The sequence below is a fragment of the Microplitis demolitor genome, chromosome 3 (assembly GCF_026212275.2).
Source record: "Microplitis demolitor isolate Queensland-Clemson2020A chromosome 3, iyMicDemo2.1a, whole genome shotgun sequence".
In the NCBI taxonomy this organism is placed as follows: domain Eukaryota; kingdom Metazoa; phylum Arthropoda; class Insecta; order Hymenoptera; family Braconidae; genus Microplitis; species Microplitis demolitor.
Window position 1 is genome coordinate 21,784,056 of NC_068547.1, and position 22,792 is coordinate 21,806,847.

The 22,792-nt window shown below is 30.5% G+C and overlaps 3 protein-coding genes across 8 annotated transcripts; 1 reads left to right on the forward strand and 2 right to left on the reverse strand.

Annotated features, from left to right (window-relative positions):
- Positions 1-1,513: 1,513 nt before the first annotated feature.
- On the reverse strand, positions 1,514-18,833 carry LOC103569781 (DNA ligase 3). 4 transcript variants are annotated; one of them, XM_014441894.2, is made up of 18 exons: positions 18,692-18,833; positions 14,225-14,537; positions 13,876-14,154; positions 9,456-9,694; positions 8,585-8,664; positions 8,429-8,506; positions 8,185-8,350; positions 7,492-7,647; positions 6,830-6,961; positions 6,665-6,744; positions 6,487-6,574; positions 6,325-6,402; positions 5,610-5,951; positions 5,041-5,529; positions 4,830-4,946; positions 4,562-4,653; positions 3,625-3,721; positions 1,515-2,297 (listed from the first exon to the last, which is right to left on the reverse strand). In XM_014441894.2, exons 2-18 carry the CDS (start codon positions 14,535-14,537, stop codon positions 2,154-2,156), a joined length of 2,970 nt encoding a protein of 989 aa, XP_014297380.1. In that variant the 5' UTR covers positions 18,692-18,833; the 3' UTR covers positions 1,515-2,153. The 4 variants fall into 4 exon arrangements, 3 of the variants coding, with proteins under 3 accessions (XP_014297382.1, XP_014297380.1, XP_014297381.1); XR_008403442.1 differs by having other exon boundaries at positions 2,207-2,297; positions 3,625-3,716; XM_014441895.2 differs by lacking the exons at positions 1,515-2,297; positions 3,625-3,721 and adding an exon at positions 3,758-3,920.
- On the forward strand, positions 13,487-17,911 carry LOC103569782 (uncharacterized). 3 transcript variants are annotated; one of them, XM_008547269.3, is made up of 4 exons: positions 13,487-13,838; positions 15,780-15,946; positions 16,022-16,259; positions 16,952-17,911. In XM_008547269.3, exons 2-4 carry the CDS (start codon positions 15,785-15,787, stop codon positions 17,005-17,007), a joined length of 456 nt encoding a protein of 151 aa, XP_008545491.1. In that variant the 5' UTR covers positions 13,487-13,838; positions 15,780-15,784; the 3' UTR covers positions 17,008-17,911. The 3 variants fall into 3 exon arrangements, with proteins under 3 accessions (XP_008545491.1, XP_008545493.1, XP_008545492.1); XM_008547271.3 differs by having other exon boundaries at positions 16,022-16,244; XM_008547270.3 differs by lacking the exon at positions 13,487-13,838 and adding an exon at positions 15,296-15,514.
- A 2,269-nt stretch (positions 18,834-21,102) lies between the features above and the next one.
- Positions 21,103-22,400, reverse strand: LOC106693578 (prothoracicotropic hormone-like). The gene is made up of 3 exons (XM_014441852.1): positions 22,344-22,400; positions 21,349-21,702; positions 21,103-21,267 (listed from the first exon to the last, which is right to left on the reverse strand). Exons 1-3 carry the CDS (start codon positions 22,398-22,400, stop codon positions 21,103-21,105), a joined length of 576 nt encoding a protein of 191 aa, XP_014297338.1.
- Between the last annotated feature and the right edge of the window lie 392 nt (positions 22,401-22,792).

Sequence of the window (22,792 nt, forward strand, 5' to 3'; positions counted from 1 at the left end):
TGTTGGAAAGTTAATCAACTGGAAACACTATAAATTTAAATTTTCATTACTGGACTATAGTCTTGATTCAAAAATAATTATAGTAGCCGGGTATGGACAGTGTATATCAAAGAAACATGATTGCTGATTCTTTTGATAATTATTTTTCTCTACTCGACCCATAGTATGCTTTTACTCACCCATCAATTTCACCCTATTTTTTTTTCATTTTGGTTGACGTCCTCTTTATACCTCACATTACACAATATGTTGATAGAAGAAGAACAACAACCTACTCACTAATATAAAAAAAACATATATTTTCTTGGATTTCAAACAGAAAAGTAAATATTCACCTGAAAAAATAATGCATTCTTATATTTTTTCAAGTTCATTACACATTTTAGTTGGAAAAAATTTTTCTTTATTAGAAGAAGTCATGCTATACAGAAAAACAGAATTTCTGAATACAAGAAATTTTTTTTTCAATTCACAATGCGAAAAATTTTTCGCGCCATGAAATAATTTTTTCTGTATATCTGATAAAATTTTTCTAATTAAAAAATATATATTTCTTAGAGAGTAAAAGTTTTTACTTTTATATTTATAAGATCTTGTAATTCTTAACATATTTTATCAATATTATTTTTCCATATAAAAATATAAAGACTTTTTATCGGTTGACCAGTCACATCTTGTATTAAAATAACAACCTTTTGAGACAGCAGATATCCATTGGCAGAAAAAAAAAAAAAATAAAACTCCATCACAAGGAATATCTAAGATCTATGATGGACACTAGATTTTATTTTACTGTTTTGATAATGTCCTTCGTTAAAAAGACATATCCGAATCAAAAGAAGATCAAAAGGCTCAGAGACACTATTGACAGTGACAACTGACCCTCATTTTGTTGACGTTCCCTAATAATTACAAGTATCTTATCTACTTATATTTGTAAAATTTTTTTTTAATTAACGTCTGGCATTTACAGCTGGTTGATGACGACGGAAGCATGGATACGGCTTTGATAAATTATCTCTTCACAAAGCAGATCGTCAAGCGTCTTCGCAGCCAAATGGACATCGGTGATTTACAACGTAAGCGGACTTACTGGAAGCAGTGCGCCTTCAACGCAGTTTCATGCTTCGGGAAATAAACATTTATCAGCTAAATAATTAACGAGCTGATAATCATCAATATATTTGTCTTCTCCACTCACTCTACCTCTTTAGATCTAGTCCCCAATTATTCGATCTATTTAGAGAATTTTGAAATTTAGTAAAATTCATAGCTGGGAATTTAAAGTCAAGTCATATTATTAAATATATATATATAAATGTTTCCTATATGAATATATATTTATTCCTCAATCAACTCCTGGCTTATAAACCGCACGTAAAAATTAATTAATTAATTAAATGTTTAATCATGTTTGAACTTTGCCAGCTTCTAAATTAGTGTTTAAATTTATAACATTGGAAATTATATGAAACCAGAGTTATTTAATTGTCGTTTTATTTTCACTAATGTATTACTTATATGTTGGTTTAAGTAAAATTAGTATAGACGATTGTGTAACTAAATATTTTTAGCCTGTAATTATGTAACGTTAATTTTAAAATAAAACAGACATAAATGTTATAAAATCGAGAGACGAGTCTGGAAATTAGGATTAAGTAACACAGCTTCCATTCATATCCGAAATAATTCACTCGCTAATTTTTTGCGTAACTATTTTTAATAAATAAATGGGTAAAAATATACCGTGCGATCTATTATCTGTTGTATCGGAAAAAAATGATTGAATTATCGCGAGTCTACGGGTACCGGCAGCTTTTTTTTTATTGTCATCTTGATAAAAAAAAAACACAGAGTACATTGACACATTTTTATTCGATTAAACAGCAATTTTCTTTCATAGATACATATATATAAATATATCTACTATATGATACTAATTGTAGAACATGATTTCGCCATAATAATTCCAATTACAATAAATAATTCATCCAAATATATATAGATATAAAAAATCAATAAAACAAAGTTGGTAAAGTCACGCGTAGATTAAACTTACATAATTGATGGCTAGTTCTATAAATGTATAAAGTTACTTATCACATATTAGTTAATTAATAAAAAAATCTGATAAAAAACTTTTAAATGAAATCTTATTTACGATGCGGGCATTTACACTGACAATAGTTTCCGCGCAGATTAACAGCGTGTTTTATTTCCCCTTGTTTCTGTGATGTTCTGACTGTTGACTCTACCCAGGATTCGTTGACGTGACGTGCAGCTGCTGTTTTGAATCTCTAGTATAAAGAAAAAAATGATAATTAAAATTAAAATGGAACTGTATAAATAAATCGGAAACACAATTACGAGTTAGATTAATATCGGATCTAAAGTTGTGGGCGTTAATTTGAAAATTTCGATCAAATGAATTATTTTTAACTAGTATCGATTAAATGCCGTTGAAATTATACATCGAGGAAGGATAAATTTGTAGACTAACGATCGTATGTAATAAGGATGAAATTTGATCGTGAACACGTTTACGACAAACGCGATTAAACTTGCCCAAATGGATTAAACCCGATTATGAGGTCGATGCAGAGCTCTCTGGCTAACATTACACATTATATATACATATACATATATATAACACACACTCGGTACTCGGTACTCGGTCTTCTCTTTTCACGATCGTGTTATCGATCACCCACTTGCATCCGTCAGCTTTCATAAAGATGTTATTGAATTACAAACATCTCGACAATTTCCAATAAATTCCTCAATCACACACTAATTTACATTGACGATTAATTGTATAGTCGGGTTATAATTTAATAAAACCAATTTCGCGGTTGTTTTAGTGACAACGGCCCGAGTTCTGTCATTATATAATTTGGGTTTTGGATATTCTTCATAATGGCAGTACCATTACATCAATTTTATCAATGGTTTTATATTGATTAATAGGGTAGAAGTACCATTTGTGGCCACTGCTACACTTCTGGACATTTAATAATTTATGTTAGTTAATGAAAAATTAAAAAAAAACATTCATTCTAATACGGTAATTAAAATGTCTTTGAACGAAGTAAAAAAATTAATTGTCATTGCGTACATCACGAATTATTTAATTAAAATTTTCCAAGTGGCAAAAACCGTAATTGGACAGAAAAATTAATTACGATTACAAGGGAATATTACTTGGTTACGGAAAAAATAATTTTGGTCTAATAAGATCTCATTTTAGATCTATCATTTTCGATTAGTATATATCTTCATAGATCTTTAACTTTTTATCAAACTTTGAAATTGAAAGTTTTCAATTTTTTAAGTTTTATAATTTAACGTATTTTAGGAGGATCTACAGATCTATGGATCTATAGATCTATTAGAAAGTCGTGTAGATCTAAATTATCTTTTCCCTATTAAAGTAAATATATTATTGTTGGTGGCAATGAAATATTTATTGAATAAAATAAATTTTCATTCCTTGGATAAATTTATTTGAATTACATCTGAAAAATAAATGATTTATTTTTTTTGTCAGTGTAAATGTATGTAGACTATTAGAAAATATATTTATAATATGTGTCTTAAATAAATTATAAATGATATATTACTTACACGTAATTCTTCTTCGGATATTTCGTTTTTCCCGTGAATAATGTGAGTTACCCGTTCAGCATCGAAAGCACTTTCCTTTCTAACTGTTGCACCTAGCCTGTCAGAAAAAACTTCAGCTCTAAGAAAAATACTTTTTTTTTGTACCAAAAGGGTATTAAAACGTTAAAACATATATTGCGGAGAGTTCTAGTGTTACTTTTTTCAAAAACGACGAGGGTCATTAAGCGTTTGCTTCGCACTTACGTTTTTATAATCGAGGGCTTGTTAGACTCCTGAGAGATGTAACATAGCAAAAACTATTTCGTGAGAGTTTTAAAAAAAATCAGTCAAAGAAAAAAATTTAACAGTAACAGCATTTTAAAAACTCTAGCATTTGTTTGACTCTTCTCTCATTTTCTATTTCCGAATGTAGATTGAACTTTTCAACTTCCTGTCGTGAAAATTGAAAATTTTCAAAAAAAGGGAAGTTATCGCTCAAGGAGCTCTCAAACAGTGGCAAGTTTTCGGGCTGGCCCGCAGGGTCAACCATTTTTCAGATTTTTTTTATTCGTTTAAAATAAAATATATTTTTTTTTAAGTAAAAAAATTAATAAATCCCCTCGGGCGTGGAATCAAAACTGTCTGTTGAGTTCATTTAGTTTAATTTTTACCGTTTGTTTTAATATTTTTTATTTTACTGGAAAAAAAATTACTTATATAATACAGGTATTTAGTGAACGATATTGTGAAAATATAATTTAAATAATCGGGAATTTAATTGCTGACGTTAATTCTAATGATTACTTCCATTAAATATAAAAAAACGGAAAATTTAATATATTTTATGAGCACGCAAAGTAAATGATTAATATGATATCGATTATATCCTGCGGAAAGAAAAGTTTTATTTCTTTTCCCTTTTCGGTGATCGGAAAATTTTTTTATTACCAAAGGATACGTGATCAAGTTTCGTGACAAAATTTGCTGTCGCTCGGTGCTTAGGTCGCTGCTTAGAACAACATAAGTATCTTTTAGAATTCCACTTGATTTCTGGAAAATAAAAAAGTTATATACATATATATATTAAAGCTAATTAAAGTTGACCTCAAATAATTTTATTGTTAATTATAAAAAGTGTCGTAGTTGTATTAAAATATTATTAATAAAAAAAATGTATCAAGTGTTGGCGTCTTTTTAAAGTTTTTATGATCAGAAAAAAAAGTTACTAGAGAGTGACGCTGTTCGGACAATTGTTCAGTAGTCTCCTCAGGCGATTTTTTTTTACGTCCAGAGTCTTTCATCCGGGTCTTTGAAGAGCTTCCAGTTGAGCTGCATTCACTCGTCTGTAAATAAAAATTATTATAATAATTAAAAAAATATATTTAATAAATAAATTACTATTATAATTATTTACATTTTAATTATAAATGCTCTTACATCATTATCAGATCCTTTATAATTATTTTCTTTCTTCTCCGCAGTAACCGCTCGTTGCCTCTTACTTTTATTGGCTTGTTTTTGGTCTTTGCCACTTGCTTTCAATTTTATACCTCTGCAGTTTTTTTCTTCATCATCATTATCGTTATCATCATCATTGTTATTTGTCGAGTCGTCTTCTTTTATTGCAACATTATCTTCATCAATTTTCTTATTATCACTTGTTCCTTCTTCTTCCTCTTCTTCCTCCCCATCACCATCTCCACCTCGGCTCCCGCTGGTCGAAGGTTTGCCCAGCAGCAAAGAAAAGTCAATCGAGTCCGCGCTTTTTTCAAAAAGTCTCTTCAGTTCTTTCAATGACGTCGCCGTTTTCCAATCTTTGTCTTCGCGAATTCTGGTAACTCTTGGAAATCTGATGCTGATGCCGTCAGCAGTATGAACTCCTTGATTCGTGAACTCAGCGCCAGTTATTTCCCAGACCGGCTGTTTCTAAAATAAATTTAAATCAGCCTTAAAAAAAATGAGGAAATAAAAGTGCCATCAGGTCTTGATCTCTTTCGTAAATTTACTTTAGGGTCTTTAGCTACAAAGTCAGGAATCATCGGCTTGTTGGCAAGTAACCAACTAGGGACCAAATTTTGATCCTTTGATATTTTAATCATATCCAACTGGTCCTGCAGTTTGGCCAAAGTATCATCATCATGTCCCGTGTGGACTTTGGTTACTGTCACCCACATATCGCGATCCTCATCGTAGCAACCCATGAGAAAGACGGACATCATTCCACCCTTATTCCCTGTCCCGTACCAGGCACCAAGAACGACGAGATCTGCGCTATCGGCCATCGCTCCACCAAACAGATAATCCTTTTTTATCTTCAGCCAATGCCGTTTCCCGGGCTCGTACAAACTCTTAAATAATACAATCCAATAAAATTTTAATTACCCTGATAGCCAAACTTTCTGATCAGAAAATTTGTGTCAATTAGTTCCGACCAACTTGATGACAACTTTCAGCTTTTATAACTGTTGACTGCAAATTGCTACCAACTGTCCCAGAAAGTTGGCGACAATCTACTGCGGCAACCTAAGGCCAACTTTCTGACGAAATTGAAGGTAACTTTCCGTCAACTAATAGAATGTCAACTTTTGTCGCCAACTTTCTCAGAAAAATGCCATCAACTTATGGAAATGACAATTTTTGCTGCCAACTTGGCTGTCAGGGTAAATTAAATTATTTTTCAGTACTATCAATTTTAAATAATAATAATAATAAAAATAATACATTAATATCCTTAAGAACCAGCCCCTCTAATCCCATTTTCAGAACCTTCGCGATCATTTCCGCCAAATCTTTAGGATCCTGGAAAATAAAAAAATGATAATTATTTTTGTTTATACCCAACGAAAAATAAAGTTTATGAATATAGACATAATAAATAATAACATGAACTTGTTGAACTTCTGACAGCATAACTCGATTAGGTATCGCTGTCATTCTCATCGTCAAAATTTTCCGTCTCTCCTTCATTGTCCTTGCATAATTAAAATATTCACCATTAATTATCATTAATTAAACATTTAGCAGACGTTTACATAAAAATAATATTTTATAACCCACTTACTTATTCATCAGCACATCGCCGTTGTAATAAATGCAGTCGAAGATAAATATGCAGACATTTGCATCTTTAAATTCAGCTTTCTATTATCGAATTTACAATAATTATTAATTGTTAATTATTATTGTTAATTAATCAGTTAGCTAGTTGATAAATAATTTAAATAACCTTATGAACTCCCAGTGTACCGAAAGGCAATGGCTGGCCGGTTTTCGTGTCGATCATCAGTATTTCGCAGTCCAAAATTAAGTCATCGCCGTCCGGAAAGGCCTTGGGTATGTACTCTTTGAAGTGATTGACCTGAGGAACATATTTATTATTAATTATGAATCGTAATGCACAAGATATGAGATACATATATGTGTGTACTAAAATTGTTTATTGGTTTTATGAGTTCAAAGTCAAAACAATTGTGTTGACTTGAAAGTTTTCCATATCAAAACAGAGTTACACACTTGGTTTATTATTATTTAAATTTAAATTTATTCTTTAAAATAAAAACATTTATTTGTTTTTGTATTAATTTCATAAATTGAAATTACTTGGGTAAATATTATTATTTATTCATGTCATTATCTCGTGTGTGATTATGTAAGTGTAATTTAGTGCGCTGGTCGTGAAGGGATCTTGTAATGCCCGGAGGTATATTATATTTATTAATCTTTATCGAGTGTAAGTTAACATATGGGGTAAATATAAAATTAATTGAATCACGCAATAAAATAACTTCCCTATTTTTCAATATATTACGCAGAACATAAAAACTTTTTGAGTATTGGTTGTAAGTATGATGATTAATTATTATAATTAATAGAGTATACGTATCTAACCTTGTGAGGTAAAACTGGTTTTAGTGATCTGCTGAAATAACGGAATTCACTTCCCTGTTTGTGGACTTGAACTCTTTCTCCGTCGTACTTTATTTCAGACAGCATCCCGTTCGGGCATTTTTTCATCGCCATTTCTACAGACGTACAAGCTTCTGCCTGTAATATAAATTTTTTTTTACTTGCGAAAATTCATTAACTTGAGATAACAGAAAAAAATTTTAATTTAAAATCACGCGGAAAAAGTAGAAAGTAAACTACTATGAGTAAATATTACCATTCTATAAGTAGAAATTACAAATAGTAATTATTATCCTTGGGTAAAAATTTTCAAGCCAAAAAAATAATGAAATTTTTTTGTAGTCAAAAAGTAGCCGACAAGTAGGCCTAAAAAAGGCTGACAATTTATCGGCCAATATAATTCTGGCGTGTTTTCAGCCAGCTTTTGATCTCTTCTACTAAAATTCTATAGTTTCAGTGTGATTTCGGTTAAATTTAGTTTTTTCGACGTATTTTTGGCCAAATGTTTTTACCCGAGACGGAAAATTAAACTCGAAAAATTACAATACGAAAATCGAACGAAAGAATGTAAAAAAAATTCAGCTTCTCCTGTCATGATTATATTCGTATAGTAGCTCTATTTTAATTTCCTCTCAGTAAATTTTTCTTGAATTTTTTCCATGGAAATAAACTTACCAGCATTGGTAAAACAGGTGTCATCAATGACAATGAAACTTTGCTTTTTACTGGACTCCCTTTAATATTTTTTTTTGATGTTTTGTCCATAAATCGTTTTACGACAGCTTCCAAGTCATTGGAAACTTGATAAGCTTTGTAAGCTTCCGGATCAATAGCTTCCAAACTACCGAAAAAAAGTAGGACGAAAAAACAATAAAAATGAATTAACTAAATATTTAATTTGCTGGGGTAGATAACTCACACATGTTTCGGTCCACAATTGATTCGCAAATCGCGTTTGATAAGTCGTATTATCATTTTCAAGTCGTTGGAAGTGCATCTAAAAATATAATTTGAAAAAAATGATAAAGTAAAAAATTTTTAAGATACATGAGATAATTTATCACGAAGAAAATACTTTGGTATGATGGATTTAAAGTGGGATATTTGCTCATCTTCTTTGGTGAGTTGCGAGAGGTTGCTCAGAAACTCGTCGACCTACGCAAACGATGAAATGATTAATTCCCGCTGGGTTCACTTAACACAAAATAATCAGAACTTGAGAAATGTTTGGTCGAATAGCATGGAATATTTATCTATAAAAGTATATTTATATGCATGCACATTTATATATATGTGAATTTGTATCTGAAGAATTGATTGCACATGAGTTAGATGGATGGAAGTATGAACTAAAAGAGGTATCTGCAAATAGTTACTCAGATTTATCCGTAAATATTTGAATCGACCTTCATTACCCGGAGTATCAAATATAAGTATTTTTACTTTCGCTTCAATTGCTTTCATTCTTTATTTGAAACTTTTATTTACTTTTGGTTCATACCAACAGTTAATTAACGACTTTCAGTAAATTTCTTGCCTGAATAAATAATATTAATTATGAGAAAAAGTTTTCGATTGTGGGCTGATACTGACAATGCAACTGGGGTAGTTATTTATTTTAAAAACTATCGGAGATAGGAAATATTCGCTGATTGGTTAAAAGTATAAACGCCGCATTGCCCTGAATTACAAAAAATTTTTGAGACTTCCAAAATCAGACGGAAAATACTTTCATTCATTATTTTTTTTTTTAATGAAAAGTAGACATAATTATAAATTTAAAAATTGAATTAAAAATTTTTATCACGGCCGAAAAAAATTTAGCTAAAAATTTTCTCATTTTTTCAAAATTCTACAAATAAATTAAAATTTTACTTTTACAAAAATAATTTTTTTTTCTCAGTACAAGTCTCAAAATTTAGACCTGCTAAAAATTCATAAATTACCTCTTGTAAACTGAGACGACTTTTAGTGTGAGCTTTAAGGTCATCATTTTTTTCAAAAAAATCATGTATCGTTTCTGCAACGTCGCCCTTTTCCAAATCTTCCAGCATGTCTTGTTCGTCTTGACAAAAAATTCTCGCGAAGAGTTTTATCAACTGCTTGCTTTGAAGATTGTAGACTTTTTTATTAGCCATCGGCAGAAGCATTTTGCACCACAGTACGACGTCACCTTTGAAATCATCTTCAACAACAATTTAAATAATTATTTTTATTACAATAACAAATTGCACTAATTACAGAAAAATAAATAATTATATTTCTTTGTAATATTTAATTATTATTATCATCATCATTATTATTATTATTATTATTATTATTATTATTATTATTATTTGGATAATTATATTTATTGATGCTATAGTATACAAACGTTGTCACAAATTTATCGCTTTTTTTTATAGGCGACAAAATACATATATAAATTTTTAATGGATCGGAATAATATTTGCGCGACACAATAATCAGTCCCCCACTCCAAGTGAATAATCGCGAATGAAAACTAATATCCTGGCACGCGTTTTCTTGGATTAATTCTGCTGACGACTGAGTATGAGATGATACGCCAAGTACACACACACTCTTGATGTGAAAGGTCACCGCAAATATCAAACGGAAAATTACTGGATGATAAGCTACAGATAAACATAACTCGCGGGGAGATTTCCAAACTCTCAGCTATTGTCCCACTATCAGGTTTCTCAGCACAACAGTTTAGGTCCCTTTCCACCAACATCGTAAACTAACCCACGTAATTATTTTATTTTTATTTTTAATTACAATCGGGCTCCTCAATCTTGAAATTAATAGCAAAGTAAAAAAAATTATAGTTGTTATTATTATTTAAACCGGACACATTCTACCACGCGATTGTATCATCGCTTTTAATATAATCGTCGCAATAAATAATCAGTAATGAATTACTCGATAGCGATAAAATAAATATTTAAATTTATTATTTTTTTTTATTAATAAATTTTAAATAATTAAATTATTTAATGAGCTAATGATACTCCTCGTGCCAGCAAATTTTATCGTAATCCATGCGCTAAAATTTTTTACTCTCATTTATATTTTTAATTATTATTATTTTGAAATAAATGGCAAAAATAAATTTACGGGACAGTAATGACTGAAGCAAATTACTGACAAGCGGATGTACTAAACGAAGCATCGTATCAATCACGTCCATCCTGACTTGATATCACAATTTGATTATAGGGGTCGAAGTTTTTCGGATTATCTTAATTCTGGCTCCAAGCTTTTTATTGTAATTTTTTTGTTTTGTCAAAATAAAGTTTTAGATGATCGACCAAGTATCATTTACATTAGTGCTAATATTTCAAAAAAAAATTTTTGTTAATTTAAAATTTGATTTTTTGAACATCGTTTTTTTAAAAATTTTTTCTGTAATGAATAAAAATTTTTTCTCGAAACTTCTAATTATATGACTGGTGTAATGCTCGTCGAGTCGTTGATTTTCGTTTGAATTTCAAATCAATCGCATAACTGCGCACAATTATTAAAAGTGTGATAAATAAAACGACGTCAATTGAAAAAACAAGAATTGTCTTCGAAAATAAATAACGAAATTCATTGGATACGTATTTAAGTTAATTGGAGCGTGTCAACACTAATTCATCGTATGTCTTGTAAGATCATCACGCATGCGTGAATGGGCGAAAAATTGAATAATATTTTGTAGCAAAAGTTATCAAATAAACATCAATAAGTCGCCTCATTATAACCAACGTCACGTTAACTTTTTGTGGAGTACAAACATTTAAATTTTTTAAAACCGTTTTTTTTTCTTCTTTTTTGTACCCCAGCTTCTTTCGATCAAAGTAGAGCAGTGTTCCACACTCCACTGTCCCAAAGCAAATTGTCATAATAATTGGCTGGCAATTTAGACAAAGACGCTTGAAGATCATTCAAGCAAAAGAAATTAATTTCGTTTTCTTTTGAGTGAAAAATATTTGAATTATTTGCCGTTAAATATTTCGGTTAATTTGTCCCATTTTCAAGGGATTTATTGTTTTCATATGAGAAAAAAATACATATGTGATTTAAAAATCGATTAGAAGCAAAGATTTATAAATTTAAGTGATGGTCAAAGACCTTTTGAATTTAGTAAATAAACTATAGACGGTCTCTATATTATGACGTGATCAGTATTTTCTGACGCAATCTATTGAGTTACTTTTAAAGAAATAAATTAAAGAAATTGTGCAATAGTTTTGACCGCTCATCAGCAATCATTAGTCATACTGTCAAAACTTATATAAATATTTAAATTTATGTTACACTTTATTAGCGCCTATATCGCGCGTATCTGGTCAAACGTGATTTTCGGCATGTACATACTTGGTATCTTTACGTCATTCAGATAGTAAAGAAAAAAAAAATTTAATAAATAAATAATTGATAATTATAATCATAACAGTCAAAAAAATTTAGAAATTATTTTGAGATGCTGAAAATAAATTGAGTACGTGAGATATTGTAAGCATATTTATTGTGACCGATAAGCCGTCAGACTGCGTGGCATCTTTGCATCTGTCCTCGCTTCATTGTGATCCACATTTTATATATTTATGATATTCTACCTTTACATATTTTCTTTTTTTTTTTCAACCTAAAAAAATTTTTAAAAATTAATAAATTTGTTTTAAAAAAATTCAGTCCAAAATTTGATAAAAAAAAATGAATGTTGATTGCAGAAAAGAAATAGTTTGTATGATTGAATAATGAATTGTTCAAGTTTAAGGTGAGGGAGGTCAAGTGATTTGTATGAAAAGTGTGCAGAGGAAGAAGCGAAATGGTAAATTTTAGCTGAATGAAAAAAAGAAGAAGAGAGAGAGAGGAATCTAGTGAAGGAATGAGAGGGAGAGAGGAAGAAATAGGTCGATAGCGCACAAAATGATCGCATGTTTACTAAATCTAAAATGAGTTCTATTGAATTCTAATGATGCATCGATTACGAAATCGATAAATATGCGAGCTCATTACTGACTTAGACTGCGAGTGTAATTGCTGCTGCTGTTGATGAGATCGGGTGGTACTTAAATTGTACATATTGTTATTGGTAGTGAAAACAAACACAGACGATAAAAAAAATCATCGACATATCTCTCAATGGATTTTAATAAATATACTCATTGTATTTACAAGTCGGTTGTAAAAAAAAAATTGAGAGAGATGATATTGAGTCTGCAAAAGAGGAGGTGACTTCATCAGCATCATCCACGTTAGATTAGGATGCGATGCCCATGAGGTCAAGGTTCTGCCTTTGCTCTGCACACAAGTCAATGATAAAACATTTAATTCCCAAGGAAAATACACATATATATTGATACACACTCATAACTCTGCCAACTAATGAGTAACATCTCACGATATCAAGTGTTTATATTTATTTTAGTTTTTTAGATTTTATTTCACTTTAAATGTTTATTAAACAATTTTTTTTTTATCAAGGCCTATTAGAATTGACCAGCTAAAGAATGATGTAATTTAAAAATACGGATACAACTAATAAATGTTTTACGCGAGCTCGTAAATAAATTACACAAATTTTTTTAGATGTTGCGTCACATGAAGTTGATAAAATTAACGACACGATTAAAAAGTTATTGATTTATCTCTGGTACTTAGATACAGATTTTTATTCTGTCAAAGTGGTTAAGAAAAAATGAGATAGATATACTGTATGATATGTATATATATATATATATATATATATTTTGTTAGTGGAAAAATTAAAGGAAATACCGAACGATCAGAGCGTGAAAAGATTGAGGTGAAAGAGGAGGGACAGTGCGGTGCCAAGCTGGCTGTCTATAATATTGTTTGTACATATATTATCAAGGGGCTCGTCGACACATCGCATTCTATGACCGATAAATTAACCGCCATAGTGGGGATCACATGCTTATAAGTCAATGCGACCGACTTGGTGGGCCAATACTCGCAAAACAGTAAATACAGTGACCCTACAATTCTATTGCCACTAGCATACACACGCACACGCAGTACTAATTTTTTTATTTTACTTGAGTCTCAATAAAATTATATACATCTTATTATTTTTTTTTGTTGACGTTGTCTATACTGTGCACGTTGTGAATTTATTTTTAATAACGGCCATTGTTTGTTTGGAAAAGTTCCACTACTTTGCAGCCGTGGACATGACTTAGTGGTGATTGTTGTTGTTTTCACAGAGACTTAACAAAGTGCAAGTTACTGTAATAATTTATTGTTAAGAACGCATTTTAAATTCTGTTTGATTTGTTCAAGAACTTTTTACTCAGCCTGATAAATAAGTCGAGGTAATTATTTGAAACTTTTATTATATTTTGAACTTACCGCCACTTGTGCCGCCGGTGAACATTTTTTTAATGATACCAGTTTTTTCGGTGTAAGCACTTGCATTCGCTATATTTGCGCACACCCGCCGAAACTCGCGAAATGCATTATCACGATTTTCTGTTTTAACTTTTTTCTTGCTGTCAGAATCATCGGAATTTTTTTCATGATCTTCGGTAGTTTTTTTCGAATCCCGCTGTGGTGGCGTCGATTGTTTTTTAACTTTTCGCGGCGGTTCATCTTTGGCAGGACTAGATGACCGTTTCTTCTTAAATGGCGCTAAAATTCGAAAAGAAAAAAAAACATTTAAATTAATTAATTAATTAAAACAAAAAAAAAAAATACTTACTATTATTATCAAATTCTTGCAATTGGTCAATGATTATTTTCCGTTCGTCGTCTTCAAGCCGATCCCAGCCATCGATGTCCTCCTCGGGATCGTCAATCCTCTTGGTAGCAGCTCGTTGCTTCGCGAAAACCTCGAAAAGACAATTAACATGGTGCCAAGCCTTCATTTTTCCCTCCCCAAAAGGGTTTGACATCAGCTTAGCAATTCTGACAGTGTCTTTGTCGATCGGGCACTTGCATTTCTTGCACTTGGCTCGTCCCGTTTTGGCTTTTTCAACCGCAAAAGGTTTTTCGGTTTCCGTATCCTCCTCCATCTCAATAAAATAATTATAAATTAATTTTTTTACCGGCAATGAAGAATGAATCGGAGCTTCAACAAAATTTTTTTAAGAAATATACCAATCAATCTAATGAAAAATAAATATTATCATTTATATTTTTTAGTAAATAAGAAACAAACGTAAGCCATAGCGCTCGATACGACATATTTTAAACGTCTTGTCTGACCATGTCTAGATTCTACTACTCGCTGAGTAATTTCCTCTCGGAATAGTAGACAAAATTATGTTGAGAACGATTTCCTCAGATATTTCTACCTCGAAATTCACCTTTGATGCCATACAATTTACGACGCACAAAAAAAATATTAATAATAATAATAACAGATTTGTTATCAAGTGGCAGTAGTAGAAATCGAGTATCACTCGACCGGGGTTTTAAATTCTTACGCTTATTTCCGTCACACTCGAACGATACATCAAATAAATTTTTTTTTCCTTCCCTGGTCAGATGAAGGGGAAAAAAGATATAAACGATGATTAATTGAAATGTTTAAGTGTAGAAACGACATATGTGAAATTCAAAATGGAAAAATTATTGATACTGGCATTATGGTTCTGCAGATGTATGAGTAAGAGTGTGTGCTGATGTGAATAGATATAAAATGAATGAGTATGGATGCGCGTGGGCTGATCTAGTATCTTTTCCCTACATCCGCATTTGGTCCTTCTACAGGTGGCAAGAGAGGGGTAACAATCTCCCGGTGGTGGTGGTCGGATCCGAGAGGTATAATAGAGGGTGCGAAAGCCCCAAGCGCCTCACTACTTTCTGACACACTCATCGTACTGCTCAAAAGCCTCCAAGTAGTTGCTGAAAATACTCAACATACATTTTAAAACGCATACATTTGTCCCACGCAATCAGTCATCGAAAATTTGTTTTTATTTTACTAAGATCCAGTGAACATTTTTTTTTTTTTTCAACTATCGAAATAAGAGAGACATTTTCCGAGGTGAGATATTTTTATCTTGCTCGAAATTTTCTTGTTTTTCCCAATATTTACTTAACCAAAGATGATTTTTTTTAAATGATTTAAATTTTGCGGTTTTCTTAGAAGCAAATAAAAAAAAATATTTTAAAGTATCATATATTTACAGCACGAGCAACAAGTGCTCTATCGAAATTCCACAAATTTCGTCGGCGGACAATTTGTCATTTAAAATTAAACAAGATGGCTATTATTTCAAAAAGTTTTTACGTTATTAAATCTGTTGCAGAATTTATGATTGACCGAATAATGAAGCAAAGTAGTAGTAAATTGTGCGTCTGGTTTTCGGGAATTTTATTACTTAACATCTTGACAGCCGATATGGTTGCAGCTGGACCAGAACCTGAGTCGGGAATGGTTTTTTCCGACTCATTTCCCGATGACACTGAAAATTTTGTAAGTATCAGAGTAAGAAAAATTTCTGATAGATGTCAAGACTCTAAATATTCATTATTTTTTGAATTGTCAAAGGTGTTGGTGCAGAGGCTGAAACAAATAGCCGAGCTGAAGCAAGAGATATTCGAAGACGAGCGCGAGCTGTCCGAGGCTCAGTTAGAAATCCAGGCGATGCTCGAAGCAAAGGCACGCAACCATCGAGTACCTCATCATCCCGGACCCTCGGAATTTTCAAGCGAAGACACCGAAATTTTGCCCGTCGCGGAGCCGCGAGTGAATCCAGGACCAACGCACTCGGGTAAGCGGACCAGCTGTAAGTATTAATTTTAAATAAATTTGAATATTTGACAGCTAAATTATCAGACATTTAATTTTTGATGCCCTGACTAATTAATGATGTTTAATTTCTGACATCTACAAGTCCAATAATTTATTTAATTTGCACACTTATAATTAAAACTACCGTGACTTACAGACATTAATTATTCAATACTCCAATTTGCTAGATGGTTAATATTTATCAGACTTTAATAAGGGTCTAAAAAGTGCTGTATAACGATTGTCTTCACCACGGGTGGTATCATCCAATAATAATAATAAAAATCATAATAATGATAATGACAGCGAGCATTAGATTACTTGCGATGGAATAAAAGACAAGACAAGAGACTGGTTACTAATTGGACCACTTGACTTTGCGGTCTTTTAAAACGAACCCGACACTTGGACGTCACCGATATATTTATAAAAGCACTTAACTTGCTCATATATACATGTATATACTTATTAATAATTAAGTGCGAATTTTATCTGGAGCATTCTCGATAATCGATGGCGCAGTTCATTTAAGATTGGCGCCAACCGGATCAATTGTCATTAAGGTTTTTTTTTCTCGTGATGACAACTCATCATTTTTATTTACTTTAAATTCAGATGCAGATAAAATTAAAATAATATTGAATGTTTATATAAACAATGATAATAATTATTAATTATTTGTTACAGATATGGCCCTGTGTCATTTCAAAATCTGTAATATGGGACGAAAACGACAGTTGTGAAAAATTCTAAGGGATTTGTCTCCTCATCGCGTCCAGTACAGCCCTTGAAACTCTTTTTAAATTTATTTGAAAAAAAACGCATTGACTATTTATTCTTACGTTTTATTTTAAAAATGTATTATCTTGTAAATTGAAATTAATAATCATTTATTTCTCTTGAGAGATAAGATAATTGATAAAAAAAAAAATATTTCTTTTAGTATTTTACAGTATGGCTCCACTTGCTAAATCGATAAACCGTCTTCTACAATTTATTATAAATTATAATTAATAATAATAATGATAATAATAATAATAATAATAATAAGTCGAAAATATTTTATTACGTAATGTAAATTTTTATTTCTTTAAGTAGCGAGTGCAAGAAGGATACGAGAGCAAAATAATGAATATCTTTGAAATGTAAAATATTAACATTAATAATTAACATAATATATATGAAATCTATACGTACAAATGCGCGTGCACAAGAAGTTTATCCTGCTCAATAAATATTTAAATAAAAATAACACTCGCAGAGTGTCAAGGGCAAAGTAAACAAGTAAACGTTTTAACAGTAAACAGAAATAAAGAAAATATAAATTTACAAGTTAATAAATATAGTGGTCCCGTGACCAATTATTGCTAGTGAATGAGAGCGTGGGTGTAAGCAAGTTATGAATGGACATGCGAGAAGAGAAAAAGGCTGCCCTTACCCTTCGCTAAATTATTTATTACTTTCAATTATAATTATAATTATTTCTATATATATATTATATTTGTATACTGTGTAGAATTTATCTGTTTTATTTTAGTATATTAATTATTTATTGAAAAAGAAATTATTTTGTTTTATTTTACTCTACTGTAAGTTTACTTTAGTACATAAATATATACATTTTTTTTATTATTATATATATGTCTTCTGAAATATATACACGCGTATTTAATAATAATTTTTTAAAAAATTAAACAGTTATGAGTAAGAAAAAGGCTTGTAATTAAATTAAGTATTGTACCTGATATATATTTTATTTAACACGCCACGAGGATTAAGGTTTATCGGTATATATTTGATAATTAATATCAATGACATAATGTGTATAAATTTTAATAAGTGGCAATAAAAAAACATTTATTGGAAAGTTGTCACTCTGGTTTCTTTTTTTATTATTAATATTACTGCTAGTATTTATTACGTTGTGATTTTCATATTTTTTTTAAAAACTACCAAGTAGATACTGTGAAAAAAAAATGGAGATCGTGTAAGAAAATCGATAAAGATATACGCAAATTAATGACAATCGCGTCAAGGCTACATCGCGATATCAATGACCTTGGATGCATTTCGAAATAGTGTAAAAGGTCGCACTGTATGATTTTTTTTTTCAATTTTACAATCACTGGTACAGATGAATGCCGTTCATTTCGCTCCCGCGTATTTTTTTTTTTTTTTTTTTTTTTATCGAAATTAGTTCGTGAGGTGTCGTACTGGCCGGCTGCTGGTAACGTACCGGAAAAAGACTGAGTAGAAACAGCCGTCTAGTAGTAACGGGCTTTAGGTCAGACATTATCTGCTCGCGGTAAGAGGACGAGATCCTGCCAGATGGAAATCTGGCAAAGAAGCCGACAAACATAACCTTAGACTGGAAATTCATGCTCGAAATTAGGGCTTTGAAAAAAAAATAAACGAATAAAAACTTACTTTATTTTATTTTTTTGAAGAAATTTTACTCGCAAACACTCCAGATTTCTCTGATAAAATTAAATTACACAAAAAATTTTTTTTCTTATGTTTTTACTTGGAAATTTCAAAACACATTGCGCAGTGTTATGAAAATTTTACCGACCAGTCTTACCTAAAAATTTTTCTAAGCTGAAATAATTACTATTGAAAATATTATGAAATTTGTCGGACAAGTAGATTATGGCAATAAGAAAATTGTCTAGATAAATTTTCGAGAAATGTACAGTGAAAAAAAAAAAATAAATTTTTTGAAGAGTAGACATTTTTGCACTGCCTAATATTTTTTCAATAAATTAATAAATTTTTGCAAGAAAAATTTTTAATAAAGAATATTAATATTTGATTCCACTCCGACAGCGACAGAATTTTTCTTTTAATTTTAGTTGAAATAAAAAAATTTCAAAAAATTCCAATAACATTTTTTCCTTGAAAAATTAACTTTTTTGAGCTGAAAAACGATCAATTTATTGTAACATGTTATTATTTTTCAGAGCTCAGTTAAATGTCGAAATTTTGTAATTTCTCACAAGTTCTAATTTTAGAATTTGAAATTCAAAATTTCACTATTTCTCCATTGTCCAAAAATCAAAGTTCATCCTTTTCTAATAATGATCTTCTGATGTCTAATTTTATCAAATTTTCACGAGTAATTTTACAACCGGAATTGTGAAAAAAAAAATTTCAAAATAAAATAAGAAACGTGATTTCGAACGCAGGAGCACATCGATCGGAAATAAAATTACGAGTAAGTAATAGATTGGGGTTGATTTTTTTAGCCGATACCTAAAACCTCCTTGTATATTGGTGACCGATTCAGGCACGTATAACTACCGTCAATAAAAGCGTGTAACCGAGGTAGGAAGCTCGGAATATCTAGCTCGGTGAGGTCATTAATGTACCACCTTTCCACGGGGATAATTTCGTTAGTTGTGGACGGCTGTCCAACCCTTCTCCATTGATGTCATGCTCCATATTGTGCATCTATATACTGCTATAGAATCCTCGTGCAACATAAATATATATATATATATATATATATATATATATATATATATATATATATATATATATATATATATATATATATATATATATATATATATATATATATATATATATATACATATTAAAGATATATCAATATGGATATCTACTCCGTGGAATATAAAAAAAAAATTTCTTATTCCTTCCGTATTATAATCGGCTGTAATATCACGGGTTATTTTACTTTCTCTGAATAGACAGCATATTCGAGGTCGTTCAGTAAAACATTTTTTATTTTCACTCGATAAAGTGTCTGTTTAAATACCTCGCGCCACACTTCCAGGAACAAATCGACTGGTTAATAATTAAAGCTCGCATTTAATCAGTCAGGATTTTGTTTAGTACGAATGCGCATGCAAACTAAATATACAAACATGGGATTTATCGTCTATAATATTTAAATCGTACTACGCCTACTGTAAATTAATTCTGAAACGTATATATTTCGAGTCTGTTACATGCCATTTAATTTTAAGATCTAAAAGCCCATTAAATTTTTTTAAAAATTATTTGAACCTCTGAAAAAATCAGAAAATTGTTTTATAGATTTTTTCCTGGAATCTGTGAATGAACGTCGTCATAAGAGCTTTTAAAAAGTTGTAAAAGTGGCCAAGTGCTTGAGGTAAAATAAAACATAACAAGCATACTGAACAAATAACCTGACAAAGTGGCTTTCTCGTGTACTATAAACTAAAGAGAAGAGCTCTCTTACTTTATGATACACTTCCATACACACATTTCATTAATTCCTAATGTTAGTACCTTATCAAGAGCTTTTTAAAATCCTTATCATCGTCTAAATATTTACTCTACCGCTGTATCTTCAATAAAATTAACGCGCCCACCCTCAATATCTATCTTTCATTATTTTTAAAAATTATTTTTAAAATTATCCATGTGGATTATCATGACGTTCATAAATCAATAGCGGCCATCAATGAAAAAAAAAATAAATAACAACAATTTAGATCGAACAAAATAAAAAATCCCGAGCACGTAAAACGTGGTCGTCACTTTAGCTCCTTAATGTTAAAATAGTCACGATACGAATCATTTCTAAAAGCATATTTATCTATTATTTTATTTTATATGTATATGTATTCATATTTATTTATTACTTTTTTTTCCATTAAGTTATTTTGTATGACAGTGGCTATTTTTCAACAATTTATTTGCACAAAAAAATAAAATATATAAAATACTATTTGTATGCACAGTAATCAGATTTAAATAAATATTTTTTTATGATTATTTTTATTTACGAATTTAATATCATTTCACTTGTATAATATTATTGAATAGTATAAATCATAATACTCGATGGTTTAATTGTTTCTTCCTTCGTTTGAAGCGACGCAAGCGACTGGTACTTTTATCGGCTTTAATTGCCATTTTGAGCGGAGAGACTCGGGGAGAATTAGTTGCTCGATATACGACTCATCGTTCCCGCTGTTTACGTCATCCAGATTCCTCTGGCTGAGAATGTGCATCTAAATAATTCAAAATAACTTTCATTATTCAATCAGTTAATTTTCAAATTTAAAAAATAAAATAAACATGTGAGTTTGTACCTTGTAGTGAATAACTTTACAGGGATTAAATTTTCCATGGCATGGTTTTTGAATGCACTGGGCGGTATTGAGGTACTGAGGGTAATTCCCGAGACCAAGATCAACGATTCCGTAATCAGTTTCACAAGGGCAAAACCACTGCCAAGGGTTGCCCAGTGAGCACAATTCCCTTGGCGAGATGTGCATCTCTTCGTGCTGTTCTACACCCCCATTTCGTTTCGATGAATACAAAATGTCACGGTTACTCACCAAATCACTACTGTCACTCGAATCGGGATCCAGAATAACGTTTGTCCAATGCGCTGAATTATATGTCCGTCCAATGACATTTTCTGTCAATCCTACTAAGATTGCCTGAAAAATGTTCAAATTATTTCAAATTGAGTAATTATTTTTGTAATCATCGAAAAGAAAATTATTTTTAATGATATCTAGAAATTTTTTCACTAACAATGAGTGAGATCGAAAATTTCCAGTAATATCTTGTAAAAAAAAAATAAAATATTTATGAAAATTATTTTTCTAGCAGTGTATTAACGCGAACTTTCAATAGAAAACTGTAAATGTTTGAAAAAATTCTGCAAAATTACAGTTTCGAATAATAATTTTATTAAATAGAATTTTCAGTAGCAAAATTTCACTAATTCAGTAAAATCCTGAAATAATTATTTGAAACAATACTTCCAAGTTCAAAGCGTCGCGTTGCTGTATTAGTAATTTTTCGTGTTTTTTTTTTTTCTGTAGGTAGGAATATTTAAAATAAAAGAAATGAATTATCACTTTAACACTTAACTTACTAAAATAATTTTATTCATTCTGAGCAAAAGTTCTGAATTCTCAGAGCGACTTAGCAGATATGCGTCCAAGAAATAACTAACATCGGCTTATATACGAAATTTAATGAAAGAAACACCCCTATAGTACAAACGAGGGTGTAACTATTCCTGGATACTCTAACAAAGAATCCATTAATGTTATTTGATATCTATAATTACCTTTGGAGGTTTTGTTAAAACCCCAAAGAAGTCGAGTCGGTTTCGGGTGACCGTCATTTCGAACATTGTCTGTCTTTTACTGAATTGACACATTAAGCTAAATATAAAATTGATTTATTAAATTTTTTCTTATTCTTAAAAATCAATAGATTGTTTTTAACCAACAGGTTAATCACTTGAGGTCAATGTACGGAAAAATATTATTTTGTAAGAACAACTTTTCTTAAAACGGTTTAATATTTATGGGAATGAAGGGAAGATAAGTAATGATGTATGTGATGTATGTTAATAGTTGTTTTTATTTTCCTGATTTCTGTATGATAATAAAATTTTATTTAAAGTATATATATTTTTAGCGGTAATATAGCACCCATGGGTTTAAATAAATTTTAAATTTTGAACCTTGTTATTATTCTCTTTACTCATGATCTCTAATGTCTAGTGTCTTA